The sequence below is a fragment of the Gouania willdenowi genome, chromosome 15 (assembly GCF_900634775.1).
Source record: "Gouania willdenowi chromosome 15, fGouWil2.1, whole genome shotgun sequence".
In the NCBI taxonomy this organism is placed as follows: domain Eukaryota; kingdom Metazoa; phylum Chordata; class Actinopteri; order Blenniiformes; family Gobiesocidae; genus Gouania; species Gouania willdenowi.
This window is the reverse complement of record NC_041058.1, coordinates 11,814,258-11,832,188: the sequence shown is the minus strand read 5'-3', so window position 1 is coordinate 11,832,188 and position 17,931 is coordinate 11,814,258. Positions and strand designations below refer to the sequence as shown.

At 38.2% G+C, this 17,931-nt stretch overlaps 1 protein-coding gene across 1 annotated transcript in view; it reads right to left on the bottom strand.

Moving 5' to 3' along the window:
• LOC114477297 (E3 ubiquitin-protein ligase NEURL1-like) overlaps positions 1–17,477 on the bottom strand; it is a 36,156-nt gene extending 18,679 nt beyond the window's left edge. The window contains exons 1-3 of the mRNA XM_028469558.1: positions 17,261–17,477; positions 10,227–10,468; positions 7,693–8,014 (exon numbers count right to left, since the gene is read on the bottom strand). Coding sequence (XP_028325359.1) covers positions 7,693–8,014; positions 10,227–10,468; positions 17,261–17,294 — 598 coding nt within the window. The 5' untranslated portion in view covers positions 17,295–17,477. The remainder of the gene's footprint in view (positions 1–7,692; positions 8,015–10,226; positions 10,469–17,260) is intronic.
• Between the last annotated feature and the right edge of the window lie 454 nt (positions 17,478–17,931).

The following is a 17,931-nucleotide window of genomic DNA, read 5'->3' as shown; positions in this document are numbered from 1 at the left end:
TTCAAAATAAATGAAAAATATGTTTTAGGTGTAATGACTCTCTACCAACCAGACACCATTGCATAAAGTTTTAGGGAAATTTCAGTGAAGGCCTGGATTTTGTATCTTACAAAATATACAAGTGTCATTTTTTTCTTTAAAACTGTCCTTGTACCAAAAATAATGCATTCAATTCGATTCTACTATCAATTGATAACACAGTCAAGGCTGTAATATTTTCATCAAAAATATTTCACTTTGATCCTCATTTTTGGAAATACTGCATATCTAGTGTGTTTCGTGCTGAAAGAATTGGAGGTTCTCATGGTAAAAAGTACATATAAAATTTGAAAATTATAATACACTTTATATCTATAGATAGATCTGAACCTGAACCTGAGCTTACATTTATTCTGAGAAAGCAAACACTGGTACTCTTATGACTAACTGTACATCGAGCATTAAACAGGTGGGAACAACATAAAAAAAAAAAATAAAAGGATAAGATTACCACAGCTTTGCCACAGTCTTCTCTAGTTCAGGCATTTTTTAGCCAAATAAGGCATCATCACTGGGAGCCAAACTGGTCCACTTGACCTGAACAGAAGCTGCAGGCTTCAGTAGTTTCCATAAGAGGGGAACTTTGGACAGGGCCCATCACGCAAATTCATGACGCATCTATAATGGCGTATGAATTCATAGTGCTTGAAAAAGATCACTTCATGTATAAATCATTGTGATTATCCTCCAGCAAAAGAGGAAATGGCATCAGTCTGTCCAATTATTTATGATTTTGTTAATATTCGACAAAATTATTTTCCGCAACACAAAGTTTTTACACTGTGAAGACTTTTAGTGTTTCTGTTTGCTTTTCTCTCTCTCATTGTCTGCTTGCCTTTAGCAAGACGCTGACTTATGATTCCCCACATTGTTATTATCCTGTTGTGTTTTCAGTTTATTGTTTTTGGAGGATTTTGCTGTTAGCAGAAGACTGGAATATGAATGTTTCAGTACAACAAACATTTGGGGAGACTTTGGGGCAATTAGACCTCCTAGGGCCAGAATACAGACATGTCTTCATCAGTCAAAATGATCAAACTCCTTCAGTTCTGCCTTCTCATTGAATCCTCCAGGTAGATGTAACAACCAAACATATAAAGGAAATAGATGCAGTGATTGAAGATGCTTTAAAATGAGTTCAAACACTTACTTTCCTTCTTTAATCTGCACACTTTCCCTTTTAAAAACAACAAACAAGTCTAAATCAAACCCTAAAAAAATGGAACACAATCTGTGTTGACAAGTGAAACAATAAGTGTGATCTGCAGCAGTTCAGCATGTATGTGTTGAACACATCGTGAGTGTACAGAACCAAAAATAAACACAAAGAAAGGAAAGGAACAACACAATCAGGTTGAGGTAACATGTTTGTGCACATAGGAACTTTTCTACAATCACACACAATCGATAAAATATCAATAGACCAAACAGGTATGGCCATCATTGATCTTTAACTGAAATTTGTTAAGTTTTGGTTTCAGACTATAGACATGCTAATTATGTAATGGTCACAAGTTTGCAGAACCAAAAGATAGGCCAGAGACTGTCAGAGACAAAGATACTCTATGTCTTTGTCTCTGACAGATAAAAATCTACTTTAGTCACCAAGCATTAGAAAACATTTTGTCCCTCACTTCTCGTACTTCATACAACATTCCTACAACTCCAGAATTCAACTCTACAAGCTTGCTACATACCATTCTGTGTTTAAAGATGAAGGATGGCAACATATTTCTCTTAATCACCTGAGAAGAGATATGCAAGCTACTAGACAGCCAGGGAGCCATATTTGATCTGTCTCTAATGACAGCAGAGGCAGGTTCCTGATGATGCTAGCTGATGCCTGTCATATGGATTGCTACCATTCTGTCAGTGATTAAATGAGACATTCACCTCTACTAAACAAATGTTGAAACATCTTGCACCCATCAGAAGAAGCCTTCAATTCACCTGGCTTGTCTGATTTGGATAGACTCAATTATAGCTGTACACTGTCTGGTTTCTTGGGGTTCTTCAGCTAAAAAACACCCTGTGTGGGTTATTAGGGACCTGGTTTCTCTAGAACAGCCAGGCGCTTCGCAACCATGGGGGATGCGGGAGGTGCGACACCCGCACTTTCATAAAAACTGAAAATCATCCTTCTGACTTTTTATCAGAGGGATTCATTGTTTAAAAGTTACTGGTCCAGATAGACATTTGACAAAGCCGCGGTTCCGAGAAGGTAAACAAAGTGTTAACAGCGAAGCAGCGTTGTCAACTTGGCAACTTTCTGGTGACTTTCCAGCTTCTCTTAGCGACTTAAAGCGACTATTGACAAATCTGGCAACTTTGGAGTTTTCTGAAGTTTTAGTTTTTAGATTGACGTATTTTACATTTATTTGTTGATTCAATTTACCATTGTGTGAGTCTGATGTACCAGCTTGATTAATGAAGCAATAAAACACTGTGTTGTAATGTTAACTGACAATAAGACTTTGGTTGTATTCACAGAACTTGGCTAAGGCTGAATGACACATGTTTTATGATCCTAATGATTTTCCTTTGTTTGTTCAGGAATCGATAATAAACTCATTGAGAAAAAAAAAACAATTTTGTTTTCTATTTATGAGACTGGTTTCGAGTTGACTGATTTAGAATAGATTTGAGAAATATTATGTGAACAGTGACACTGGGTATGAGTCACAGACAGGGTGTGTGCTGTCATAAAAAAAAAAAAATGAAGTGAAGTGTGTGCTATTCCAATGCACACCTTGGAACCTGATATTAATGTATTTGCATATTATTGTTATGAAAAGCATAAATGCGTTCATTTTCAATGAGAGTATTGTACAAACTAAATTAGGTCAATGGTTGCCCTACCCTTAGAACATCCTCACTTTTAAAATTGCTGCTCCACTCGAGAACAGCATTACACTTACCAAATAAAAGACATTTATACGTTTTGTTTTGTTTTTACTCCATTCATATATGTGCCAATGTTTTACATTCTATTGCTTTTATTATATAAAAACAGATAGAAGACCTATTACACACTATAGAAAACCTTTTTTCAATCCATCTAATGGTGGCTGTGTCCAAGCTTACATCCTTCACAATACAGACTATTCAGTGTAAAACCACTCTTCCTTTTATTAATAGCTGCATGAGTAGGACAAGTGTGGTGATGTAAGAGTTCTTTCTTAAATTGCATGAGCAGCATTGTTGGTCTGGACAAGCCTCCAGGTTCAGTTTGACTCTTTTTTTTTTTAGCAGATTAATCTAGCCTTTTCTTTCTTACGCAACAGCCTTTCAGCTTTCAAGCAGTCTCGCTGATCTCTGGATCACCTTTGACACATAGCACAAACGTCTAGCTACTGAACGGCATACCCTTGATAGCAGCTGTTGAGAGGAAACAACGCTGCACTAGAAAAAAGATCTTTAAACATCAGTATAAGCCCTGTCAGTAGAAAAAACTGTTCTGCTCTACTGAGAGATAACACAGGTGAAAAGTTGTAAAAGATCAAAAGACAGGATGGAATGGGAATCCTGTGGAGCATGTGTCTGATAATCCACAGGCTAAAAAAACCCCTGTCGCCCTGCAGGGAGTAGGTCCCTGCCACTAGATAAAAAAACATTTTAAATGTGTTATGTAGCCAAATTTTAATGTCACGATACATCATGAAAAGCTTATTAATAAATATGCAAAGTCAATTCATAATAGTTGTAAGAAAAAGATGAAACTACAACAAACCACGGATATATTGAAGTACAGATAACCTCAGAACGAAAGGAACGTCTGAAGAACTGAAGCAGAACTAAAGGTGAAATTGCTCCAAGGAAAAACTCCGAGCAAGAGCTTTTGCCATTCTAATGCTACCAGACATATCGTGACCTGGATGACTGAGCATCTTCACATACAACCCATAGTAGATCTTTATACACTGCGGGCACTTTGCAGAAGTGACAGTCACGCTGATGTAAGCTGACACGTGAGGCAGAATACTCTAATAGTTCATCTATGAAGTATTAAACATGAGAATACTTTTTTTTTTTTTTTGCAGCATAGATGAGGTCACATACAGATACGTTTTTTAAGATATTCTTTGCAATGAATAAATGCAAAAACTTGGTTGACCTTAGATGTTAGATACATGAGCATGTGGACAAAAGATTGATTGTGTTTACAGAAAACAGTGATTCAAGATTGAAGCATTGTGTTAGGTTTTCTTTCGGAAAGATTTTTCATATTGTGTTCTTTGCCCTTGGTGGATGGACAGCTTTGTCATCCAACAGACTGAAGCATAGACATAATTTAATTTTTTAAGGCAGTTCTACGATTCTTTCCTCTTTACCTGATGGAGTAAAAAAAAACAACTTAGAAAAAAGTATTTTTTTATATTCTGCTTAATCTTTATTCAAACTTTATCAAAGTTATTTACCTCCGAAGGCTTGACACTGCAAAAAGTACACTCTAGTGAATAGAGGAAGCCTTCTAACACCCACAAACTCTATACAAGCAAATTTGATCCAATTAGGTATGAGCCCACAGTCTTCTTTCAGCACTGTGCACCACCAACTATGCAGGGACCTGGGAAAAAAAATCTTATCCCACATTCCCCAATTATTACTTTAAACAAAACCACTCAGTTTTTAAACTTAATTGTCTGTACAACCTTTGGAAAGTAAGTGAAATTGTCAGAGGTAGAAACAATGGCTGAAAAATCTGCATGGAACCTGAAACTGCCTCAAGTGTCACTTAATTCAGCAACGACAGCTTCAAAAAGAAAACTGTCTTTGGGTAAAGTATTCTGTTAAGCTAGCAGCTTGCGGCAATACCAGTTTGTAACAAAACATGATTCTTTGCTTGAGCTGTGATTGAGTTGTTTGGGCATACTGACATGCAGAAATACTGTGACTTCAAGAGAAGACAAACTGTCAGTCAATGCTTTTCTTTAGAGCTAGAGAAGAACTTTATGGCAGCGACCCCATCTTTAAATTTGGCAATCTGATTGTTTTTTCTTGTATTGTTACTGTTTCGCACATCCTAAAAGTCAGGACAAGAAGATCATCCAATCTCAACATGTCACAAAGTCAACAAACCATGTCTTTGTGTTGAAATGAAAAGCAGATGTGAATCAATGGAAGAATGTGTAATAGTCAACTCACAAAAAAGCTTGAATTGTTGTTGGTTCAACAGCAGGTGCACAAGTACATCTTAACCCCTGTGTGAAGATCATTAACAGGACGCTGTTAAAGAACTGTTCACGAATTGCCTGACAGTCCACAACACCAAACTTTGATGTGCCCGCCCATTTTTCAGAGATTAAGTGTTTGTTGAACTGCAGCCAACTCCTGAGACAATACTGGGCCTTTGAGATATACCACGCTCTCAAGTAGCGACGCTCTCAGGCTATGGGAGAAAGCTGATAGCTAAGTGATCCTTGAGCTGACTGAGGGCCGAGGCTTTTCAGTTTAAGCCGTCAATGTGGGGATAAAAGTGATCAATGTGGGAAAAACAGAGGAGAAGCCGTGGGATTTACGCCCGTTGGCCTCACTCGGAAGCAGAGATTGGGAAAAAGTTGAACTACTAATTCCAGCAAATCATACATTTTCATTCTAAAGTGGCAAAATCTTGTTCTTATGCGCCCTCATTTAGTGTAAATTGTATTGAGAAATACACAGATAGCGATAGAATTATGAATAATAAAGCCAGACTTTGATTCAGAGTGAGACATTCTTCTGGTTTGATTGTCTTGTGACAAAACCTGGCACCGCATCCTGTCCTGACATCACCTCCTCTGTAGTCTGCTCTGAGGATGACCACCGAGACACTCTTGTTTCTGAACAAGGGCTATGTGATGATTAGCACTACCAGGCCAGTGAATCCCAGATAGTAGCACTCTGGCGCTGGATACCAAACAGTCCATCACGAGATAGCACACTTCTTAGTGTCAACCACACCCAAAGAAATGAGGTTAAATGACATCATCTGCTAGCCTCTTCTATTTTTATTAATAGTGATGACAGCCTCCATTCATAGAGAAAGGCAATTATTGGAAATGGTTATATATATCCATATGAATGTGTTTCAAATATCAGAGGATCACATTCCTCAGCGTCTTTGGTAAGGTCTATTCATTGGAATTGGACGGGAGGGTCCCTCGAAAAGTTGAACCTTGGATTAAGGAGCAGCAAAGTGGAGTCATGGAACTGTGGAGTCTGGACCTGAATCAGACCTCGTGATACGAGCTGTCCGCTTCCTTTACCAGAGCTTGGTCCGCATTGCCAACAGTAAGCCGCACATGTTTCAAGTGAGGGTTAGACTCTGCCATCGCTGTCCTTTGCCTGATTCTGTGCATAACTTCTAAGGACATAATTTCTAGGTGCAACCAGGGTGTCTAGGGGGTCCGGTTTGGTGACCTCAGGATTGGGTCATGCTTTTTGCAAATGGTGTGATCCTGGTGGGTCAAACAGGCCGTGACCCTCAGCTTTTACTGGATCAGTTCGCAGCCAAATGTGAAGCGGCCGGAGGGATAATTTGTACCCCCAAATCCACGTCCATGGTCCGAGGTGGAGTACCTTTTTCAGGTCAGGGATGAGATTGTGCCCCAACTGGAGGAAATCAAGTACCTCTGGGTCTTGTTCACGAGTGAAGGAACCATGGAAGCTCTCAATTTACTGGTCGATATTTGTTCCTATCCTCACCTGAAGTGAAGAGCTGTGGGCAGTGACCAAAAGAAGAAGACGGCAGGTACAAGTGGCCAAAATGTGCTTCCTCCGTAGAGTGGCTAGGCTCTCCCTAAGAGATAGGGTGAGAAGCTGAGTCATAAAGGAAGGGCTCAGAGTTGAGCTGCTGCTCCTCCGTGTTAAGAAGAGCCAGATGAGGTGGCTCGGGCACTTAATTTGGATGCCCCACAAATGCCTCCCTTGTGAGGCTTTCGGGGCACGTCCCACAGGTAGAAGACCCAGGGGAAGACACGCCCGAGAGACTTTGTCACTTGGCTGGCCAGAGAATGCCTTGGGATCCCCCAGGATTAAGTGGCTAGGGAGAGGCCACTTAGGGAGAGGGAGAGGAAAGTCTGGGCTCCACCTGGATAGGTGGTAAAAAATTGATAAATGCATGGTGGGTTATAAATATCCACAAGGACAACTATTTATCTACTTTGCTGCAGTTCATTGGAAAGAAAATCTTTCCTAAACCTTTTCAGCATTTTTCATACATACAGATCTTTAAAGAAATTAAACCATTGCTGTTGATATTTCGTTTCAATGAGCCTTAAAGCAGCACATAACGCCCAACACAAAAACAATTAAAAATGTGTATTCTCACCTTTTAGCGAACTTTTTTAGATGCTAAAAACTGTGCAGAAATACTAATTCTAAGTGCTTTACTGTATAATAGTAGTAATAATAACAAATAAAAAAAAGTTTTACATCAAAAGACAATTCTTTTGAAAGGAAAAGGAAAAAAAGATTCCATGATATTTTGAATCAGCTCCAGGGAGGCTGTCAGTCTGGTCTAGTCTCAAAAAGTGACATTACATCCTCAGGGCATATTGTAACCATGGCTGGAAATCCATTAGTGAAAAAAGAAAAAAAAAAAAAGCAACATGTAAGCACACAATTCATAGCTTCTACCACTCTTAAGGTTGAGTCCCTGAGTGCATGACTTACTAAGCAGCTGGACTCCTCTGGTCAGACCGTAGACGTCTATGAGTGCCCACAGAGGCTCAGTGACGTGCACCCCGACGAAGAACAGCATCGGGCAGGAGTTGTTGATTCTGTAGAACACCCGACCTTTCTTGTCCACCCAGAAGGAGATGACATTCCCTTCGTTGGAGAGCTCCTCTGGTAGTGCTTTGGCCCAGAAACCACTTTGGGATACCAGGTCTGGACAGGCATACTTAGGCAAGGTTTCTGGATTGATCCTTGAAGGGTCTTTGGATGTAAAACCGAGCCGCAGAGCCCCACTCCAGCAGCACTGCTTTTTAGTGATCTGCAGAGAGGATATTAAAGTTAATGAGGACAACCAATTTAGACTGAATTTTTTACATTCTGTCCACATGAAGTCTAATTTGGGTTTTAATAACTCTGAGGGGGGAGTGGTGTTAACGTGTTCTGTTCAGTGATTAATACATCCTATCCTCAGCTTGTGTGGAGGAGATTTCTCACACTACCCTGGTAATAATTACAGCTACAATTACTGAGCGATTTCATCTGTCTCCCCCTGACATTCCTACCATCTGCAGTGATATTTTAACTAGATTGAAAATAACGAGGACAATTTTTTCTAATTGTCATTAGTCACAATTAAATCTAAATTAATTATAAAGATAAATCTAATCCAAAAATACATATATACATAATTTGCAAATATGATAGATGTCAGAGTTTTCCCTGTCACTTTTTCACCTGGGAATTGTTGTTTAGTGAAAACTACAGTATGGTGCATCACAGTGTCCCTTCACTCTAGATATTTCCTACTGTTTTGCTGCATATTGTTATCCAAATAAATATCTTTCTCTTTCGAAAACAGCAGCCCGTGCTTCAAAAATGTTCTCTTTCTTGGAGAAAATAAGATTGATCGCAATCGTAGCAGGTTTGCCTGAAAATCCTTTAGTGGTATGTGTGGGAAAGGTCCTTAGCTTGCAAAGGTCATCTAAAGATATTTTTGTGGAACTTTGAGGGAAATATAAATATAAAGAATGAAGTTTGCATGTTTTTCTGGGGTTAAAATCCTGTTTATAAAGGTAACTTGTGTTTCAGCACTAACCATAAACATACAGTAACTGTTTTGTGATTATCTTTGTTTGTCCTATTATTAATTTTTGTGTTAAGTACCTATTACTAATGTATTTGGCCAACCCTAACCTAAGATAACTGGGTACAGAATTAAGATGTATGGCAGAGATTTGAAGATATTTTTATACATGATGATGAAAATGAAACATGTAATCCAAGATTTGAATGCTAAGTACATTGAAAATATTATGTTAGAAATATACATGATGTTTTGAAAGTTGTACTTATTAGACATATAGCAAACTAACTGGGAAAACTACAGTATTGCTACGATAAGAATGTCATGTATTATGTACGAAGGCTTACTATAGTGCATGGAGGACATAAGCTATGCTTGTTATTTTACATGCAGACAATGTATTGTCAAGGCTAATCAGAATGACAGAAATTTACGTAGCCCACACATGTGCCTTTGATCTGATCTTATAAAACTGAACACAAACTCAAGCAGAAATGTAATCTTTGAACATTTAGGTTTGCCAGCCTCTCTAAAACTGTATATTTGATTGACATATTAGCCATTACCTTATTTTACCCATAATGTGCTTAGTGGAGGAGAACCCACCGTCCCTCACACGTTACATGGCTTAATATCTCACTTCTCGAGATCTATTTGTTCAATCTGACTCTAGGACTTGCACAATAATTCCATTGTACCTGTTCTTTTCAACGTGTACATATGGCTATAAACTTTATTCTATTCTATTAATTGTATTCTATTATACAACCCACTAGGTGGAAAGTTATTTGCTCACACGATAAGTAATGGAACAGAGTGCATGTCCATTCAGGAGAGACAAGAAAAAAGAAAAAAGTGATGAGAGGGGGACAGACAAGAAAAAGGGACTACGTTTTAACACATTTAGTAACCATGAATTGTTCTTCTAACTTAAATTATCATTTTCATAAATGTAAATCATGTGTTATACAGTTCCTGGGTGTTTGATCACAAAAATGTGTCAATATTTTAAACGTGGTTAATTGCTGTTGTGAACTATTATCTCTTACTGTGGTTCCTTTCTTTTTCTCATAAACAACAACATTAGGATCAAGTCCTTTGGAAAATTTAGAGAAAATAGTTTCATGCAATGAACACTGGCATTGTATGTATTTGAGCTTGATTATGACACATTGTGAGAACCTTATACAGATGAAATTGCTTCATCTAAAGTGGAATACAAAGACGCAGTATAAACCAGTCTCCCGTTGTTGATTTGATGCAACACACAACCACGGTGTGTATGGTTTGTGTATTTTGTATATTCCCAAGTCAATTTAAAGTACAATGAAATAGAAAATGTCTAAACAACCTCTCTCATTGCACATACAGCGTGACATTGAGTGTGTTGCTTTCCAGGATTAATTTCACAAAGTGTACCGAAAGGGGAGAATCCAGTTATATTTACTTTGAGTCTAACTTGCTCATACACGGCGACGGGCCTGTTGCTGAACGTGATGGCGTTACAGAAGCTGCCCTGTCTCTTGACGGTCCTCTGGGATACGTCCATGACGATCTGTGAGCCTTTGGTGCTGGGGTGAAAGAGCAATGGGAAAGAGGACAAGTTTCTGCAACTCTGCGTGGGCAGGCAGCGCTTGGTCCTGGGGTGACATCGATGGGATGTAGCAGGAAATGGTGCATTGAAGGAATCTGTGGAAAGAGTAGTGATTAATGCATTTAATTTTGTCTTCTTTTTTGAACGCATAAGGTCACATGAAAGATGCTCTCATGATGCTTTCCATATGAGAGAACTCATAGGGATGCATCAAAGCAATCACCTCTGGGGAAGACTGGCAGTTGACAGTCGAAACATGTCAGGAGATAAAAAAAATTGTCTGAATAAATGAAACCTTAAAGGTGCAGTCTGCAAATCTTATAAAAATGACTTCTGTCATATTTGCTAAAGCTGTTACTATGTAAGGACAACTTTACATGAAACTAGTAGTTTCTGTAAAAAAACAGGCTCATTGAGTCCCCCCTGCTGCTCCTGCAGCCTTTGGCAGATTGCCAGAACACACTGCGACCGTGCAAAAAAAACCAATCAGAGCCAGGATTGTGTTTGATGGACTGTCTGACAGCTGTTGCTCACAGTCCCCGCCCCTTTCCCGGAGCGAGAGCGCCGTCTTTTTTACAGTGTATGGTCTGGAGGAACAGAAGATGGAATTGGTGACTTTTCTGTTTGAAAGGTAATTATTGCTGCTTGATTTACATTATGTTTGATTTGTAATTGTTACACTAGAACTCTGTGGTGCATGTGTTGTACATGTGCGCGCAGCAGCCTCTGTTTGGGTTGCTGTAAGTGACACTGTGTTGTTGCTGCTGCGGCTGAGGTGTGTGCACATAGAGAAAGAGAAGCTCTGCAGTAATATACTTTTAACAGAGCATGTTATATTACTGTGATGTTGCTGTCAGACTATCGTTTGCTTGTTAGCTCCTCTGAGTGAGGGAGCCAGACAACCTTTGTTGATCTGAACTATGTGCAAGGTACTTTACATTCAAATAAATGGAAAAGTAACACATAATTGCTCCTCTGGTTTCAAAGTGAAGGGGGACGTTGCAGCTGTGAAAAAGGTTGATACAAACTGGTCTAATTACCATTTCCACTCACACTGCTGCTTTTTTGTTATTGTTATTGGGCAAGTTGCAAACTGATTTTTGCTTCACTTGTGTTTTGATTTCACTGTACTGAAACATGTTTGTACAGAAGTAGGAAAAAAGCTCATAAAGGAAGCAGGAGAGCAAAAACAACAAAAGAGGGAGAGCAAACATGTTCAGTACCAGAAGAATACAATTAGCCCTGCAGCTAATGACCTTTGTGAATGTACAGGAGTTCTTGATGTGTGTGTGTGTGTGCCGTTACATTATGTCCACATCTTCACTTTTATTAATAGTGCCATTGACGCGTTAGTTAAAGCTACAGCTTTTGTTTTTAGTAAGAAAAGCCTTTAAGACGGGAAGTCCAGCTCATCCGTACAATAATAAAAACAAAATAATGATAACGACACCCTCGAAGTATTCCCAGTGGTTTGCAAGTTAAGAGGAAGTGGCACTGATACAAAGGGTTGACGGGAATGTTTGGAAACCTTCCCATGTGAAAATGTCTGTCTTTAGCTCTGATAAGAAGTTTCCTCAAAGCCATCACAGGCTGGACCACAGCTCGACTCCCCTTCTTCACTGGATCAGTGTTTTTTTTCTCCGTCTTCACATTCCTCTATAGAGTACAACTCCAAGGTCGGAGTGGAGGAGGTGTTTTCAAACCCAGGTCAAATTATTGTATTTCCCAAGTGATCTCATGCAGTATTGATAAGGAACACATTGATTTATGAAGTCGAAAGACTTTGTGAAAGACAAAATAAAACCAAAAGTCTTGACCAAATCCACAATGTGAGAACAGCTTGTATTTTCCTTCATCAATGCTGTATTTGTGTCTGTGGGAGCAGAAGGGACTGATGAAAGACAATGACAGCTGATCATGTGACTTCTGAGGCCGGTTTTCTCGTATTGTTCCCACCATTCTTATTTTATAGCAGGGATATTCAATCCTTAGTCAATACATTGTTGTTAAAATGTTATTGAAATTTTGAAAGTATACATCCTTTAGACCAGGGGTTCTCAACCTTGAATTAGGTACCCAATTTGGGTCGCAAGACACTAGGCGGGGGGTCGCCAGATGCCTTTAAAAACTAAAAATACTTTTTGAACAATTTACAATACCCACTTTCTGCAACTACACCAAACTTGCCATATTTTAACCTGTTCATCACTTTTCTTGCCATATTTTTGCTCCTTTTAATGCATTTTTGCTCCAATACTCGAAATGATGCCATTTCTCCATCAAATTTCAGTGCCTCTACTCTGCACATTTTTCCCAATTTCAAGACATTTTTGGCCCTTATAAACCCTCTCCAACACTTTTCCCACCTAAAGTTGCATATGTTGACCCATTATTGTCACTTTTAACCTCTTTTCACCATATTTCATGCTTATTTTTGCAAATTTAACCACATTCTCGATTTGCCATGTCCATTATTTGCCAATTTAAACAAATTGTTCCTACTTTTTAAATTACATTACCCATGTCTGTGTACAACCGCCTTCAGCTACAATGGGGGTGCCCGGTCTCTGGCACCTTTATTTTGGGGGTCACGGGCTGAAAAGGTTGAGAACCACTGCTTTAGTCATAGTTCTGTTATTTATTGACATATTTCTTCAGTGGAAACTTTGAAACACACAATTCAACAGTGATACATATTTGCCAGAAAACTATGCAGTTAAATCAAACTGAATAGCGGAAATGGACAAACATTCTGGGCCCAGTGTAGTGTATTTGTTAAGCTTCCCGCATGCTGTTGTCATTACAGAACAATGTGGAATTGTACTTTGTGTACAACATCGGTCTTGAATGAAGTCACAACAGATCCGACAACCATGTTGCGTTCATGATGTCATGTCAGACGTGACGTCTTCAGCAAAACAAAACATACGTGCATTGTGCACTGTCTGCAACCACGCCAAAGACTGAATAGACTGTTTCCTGTGAGCTCTGAAAACAGAAGCATGGCTTGTCCTGTCGCTCTTTAATTTACACTAAATTATTTTTAAATTATTTTCTGTTTTTTTTTTTTTTTTTTACCATGAAATAAGTTTTTGAAATAAATTATTTGACGTTTTGGCTAAGAAGGTTTAAAAAGATGTGAAACAAAGGATTAATTGAAAAACTTACTGGAATACATCAAATGTACGTTTAAAAGGGATTTGACTCGACAGACAAAATTGCAAACAACCTGAGCTTGCCAGGATAAAAGAACATTGTGATAAAAAAAAAAGCTTAAATGTGCAATCAAACAGGAGTATTGTCCATTAATGTATCAAAGCGTTCTGCTGCCGTGACTAGAAAAGCCCAGAGACAATAAGCAGCTCTGGTTAAAGTCACCTGGTCTCCTACAACCCTCTGTGTTTTCTCCTGAGGCCTCAGCACAAGCCCTGATGTGCTGTGACGTTAGCGTCGATGCTCGTCGGTCAAATATAACACAAGAAAACTAATCGATGAAACACCATGCTATAAAATACAAATATCAAATTAGAATCAGATTTCCAATTCTATATCATCATGTTTCAAAATACATTTTTTTTGGGGAATTGAAAAGAACAGATTGTATAGGCACAGGCAGGGCTGGGCTGGGACCCCTTCTTACCGTTTTCCTTTAGCCATTTTGCAACTTCCTTTGTCCCATTTTTGCCCGTTTTCAAAAGGTTCTGACACTTTTTTTCAGACTTTAGCTACCTTTAGCCAAAAAATATTTCTTTTATCCTATTTTTTGTCAATTTTTGCAAGTTCTTTTTTGACACAAAGGACACAATTTTTGCCCTTTCTTGAATTTTTTTGGCCACATTTCATCCAAATAAGCTTACATTTGTCCAACATTTTTCCCCTACATTTGCCTCTTTTTGTTTCACTTTTTTGCCCTTCGTTTGTCACATTTTGCCCATTTAAGCCTCCCTTTGCCTTTACATACCACCTAATTCCTCTTTATTTGCCAATTTTTTGGCCACTCTTGACTGCTTTTGGCCCATTTTAGCCACTTTTCACTCTTTTATTGCCATGTTTTTGCCACTTTTGGACCATTTTTGGCCACCTGTCTACTTCCACTCACAGGTCAAAAAAAAAAAAAAAACAGGTAGCAGACCGGACCGGACCGGGATGATGCCAGATTGCCAGTTCACCACTGGGCAAAGGTGCTGCAGAAATCAACACATATCCATGCACAGTTATCCAATTCTGTTATTGAATAGAAGAATGCAAAGTAATGTAAGGCTTGGTGTTTTATTTGTTTTTTTTTGGTTTATTAAGTTTGCAGAAAAGTCAGATGATCACCAAAAAGATCAAGGAGAGTAGATTGCCAATCTGATCATTGATAAGAAACCCAAAGGTTTCCTAAATCTAGGATTGCTCCTCTATATGTTAAGGTTTTGTTTATTCAGACAAGGTTTTTCAGGAAATGTTTATCTCCTGACATGTTTTGACTATCAACTGCCAGTCTTCCTCAGAGGTGATCCATCTATCAGAAGATGCTTTGATGCTTTCCTTATGAGGGAACTCATAGGGATACATTAAGGCAATCACCTCTGAGGAAGACTGGCAGTTGACAGTCGAAACATGTCAGGAGATAAAACCTTGTCTGAATAAATGAAACCCTAACAACATATATTTTTTTAAAAAGAAGACAAAATAAACTTGCTGGAATTATTAGGATTGTTCCTGTGATCCGTCATGCTTTCAATTACATTTTAGAGTTTTTATCACAATTTGTTATCATCAGAATTTAAAGGAGCTGCAGTGAAACACCAAAAACATACTTCAGATAAAAATTGGCTGCTCAGTTTTACAATATAATTATAACAAATAAAAATGCAGACCTGTTTGCCATTTAAGACTTTACCCCTTCAAAAAAATTTATAATCACCATAATAGCAGCAATTCAAGTTTCTACTCAACAACGGATCACTACTCCCAACAGCCAGAGTTAATCACCCTCTAAACTGAAGACAAATTGAGCATTAGCCTTGGAAGCAACCGCAAGCATTTGTTAATAAAGCAAAGCAAAAGTTAAACACATTTTGTTCGCCATTTCATATAAACTTTCCAACTCTCGTCTCATAAATCTAGTCTTCTTTAAAAAAAAAAAAAAAAAGGGTTTGATTTCTGTGCTAACATGACCCCAAGATGCCTCAACACCAGCTACACCACTACACAGATGTGGAAAAGTGAGAGTTGAATGATTCCCGAGCTTTGCATCATTAAACAGATTGTACATGTTTACATTTTTTGGGCCTTAACTGAACTCCAGTCAGAGAACCAGAAATAGTATGCATGCAGTGCCATTGTTACTATGTACCAGTACTCCAAACCAGTAAAACAGGAATGCTAGATTACAGTATGGAAGCAAACTGAACAAATGCAACTGAAAACCAGGTAAATTATTAATGGTTGGAATCCTTTAAATGCATTACATCATCTTACAGTTGAGCTTTAATGGTGAAACAGTTTATGAGAAGAAAGCATATTTATAATCATAACTCGTCTTTATGTCAAGCAGACTTAAGGTATCTACACAGGATACAAGTCATATGTATATAAAATCATGCAAAAACCTTACAAACACACAAAATATATTTTAACACCAAACAAAGTGTGGTTTGCAAATACAAAACATAACTTACAAGCTAATGCATTTTGTTCTGCAAATAAGAAAGGTACCTATCTCACGAGGACAGCATGTTTTACACATACAAATAAACATGTCTTACTAATTAGTACAAAACAACGCATTTCTTAGAAAGTTTACTGGCATTGTGTGAACCAGATGGCATTAGTGTGTGGATTTGCAAGGCGGACAATTAGTGCCAAAAATCATGTGACAGCTTTTTTTTGGTTGCAGAATGTTGTTGTTTTTTTTGTACTAAAAAAAATGTTTTCCACTTGAATTATATTTTTGTAATCAAAGAAATGTTTATTTGTATCTGAAAAACATGCTTTACTTGATACTGAAGCATGACATATTTGTTTGATATGTTTGTTTCTTATTTGCAAAAACTAAATGCGATGGTTTGTGAACGTTGTTTGTTGTTTGCAAACCACATGCAGTTTGTTTGTAAACGTGCTGTGTTTGTGAGGTTTCTGCATATTTCTACCTATTTACAGTCACTCCAGAAGGTAGACAGACAGTCATTACACCCCCCCCACCACTGAACCAAATGTGTGTGATCTTTGACATACAGTAGGTGAACATCTGAGTATCCTTAGCAAGCACAGTCATGCTATATAGAGAACATTCAAAACTGCACAAAACACATTAAAAGTACCTTAAAAATAAGAAAGAAAGAAAAAAAAAGTAAAAAAAAAAAGAGAGAGATGAGAAAAAGGGGGCAAAGGAAGGAAAGAAAAGAAGAAAAGATAATAAAGAAAAGAAGAAAAAAGTAATAACAATTGTATCCAATATTCTATAAATAGTGCAGGAAAAAAAATCATGCACCTGTTGGCTTATGAGTGACTACTTTTGAGAATATTATAAACAGTGTAACTATTGCATTAAAAAAAAAAATACACTCAAAAAGTGATTTCATTTTTATAATATATTAAAGTATAAAGTGTGTAATAGTAAATACATAATAGGTCACTTTGAGGGGGCTGGAACAGTAAAAATAAAGTAAAATAAAAAATAAAATAAAAAAACAATTTTATTCTTGGTATTTACAACAGAAATGATAGAAGTTTGCAAAGAGACACTTTCACTTCTCATTTTATCCAAGGCTTCCAAGCGCCTACCATCCTCCTTCACTGGAATAAACATGAGCGCTTTACACCGCTTTACACCGCCTCACATTGTGCTAATAGTGCGTTCATGGTGATAGAGGGTGGACATGGACGTCCTTAGTCCTTACCGTACAAGGTATTCCTGGTGATCTGACCCCCCATGGCTGGATGCAAGGTGCGCTCAGCCCGTCTCTCACTGCCTCACATTCAACGCGTCCTGAGCCGCGACATGGCACCAAACACACTGATCACCATAACGACCACTGCTGAAACAGCTACAGATGGCGTCTCCACAGCGTCTGTTTGATATGAAAAAAGGAGGCGGGCAGCAGATCAGAACCACACACGAACAGAAGCACAGCTCTGTGTCCGCTCCACGGAATTAACATAAAAGGTGGTTGTGGAGGCGGGGCTTATTAACAGTAATAATAAAACCAAAACAATTCAACAGGCTTTAGGCCATTTAACAACTTTTTGCATTTATTTCATCTTTAATCAGGGGTGGACTAGGACCAACATTCAGCCCTGGTATTTTGTGTTCATACCAGCAGAGGTGTAAAGAGTACTGATAGACCCTAAAGTACTGTTACTTGATTGACATTGTACACAAGTACAAGTACAAGTAGGTCATACATACATAAAATGCTCAAGTACATGCAAAAAGTAGCTCAGTTAAATAGTACTCAAAGTAAAAGTTACTAGTTACTTTCACCCCATGTTTATTTGTGCTCAACATGTGGCTCTTTCTGTCTTCATTTTAATTATTATTCCCCCAGAAAATCTAAAAAGGGGAGAACTT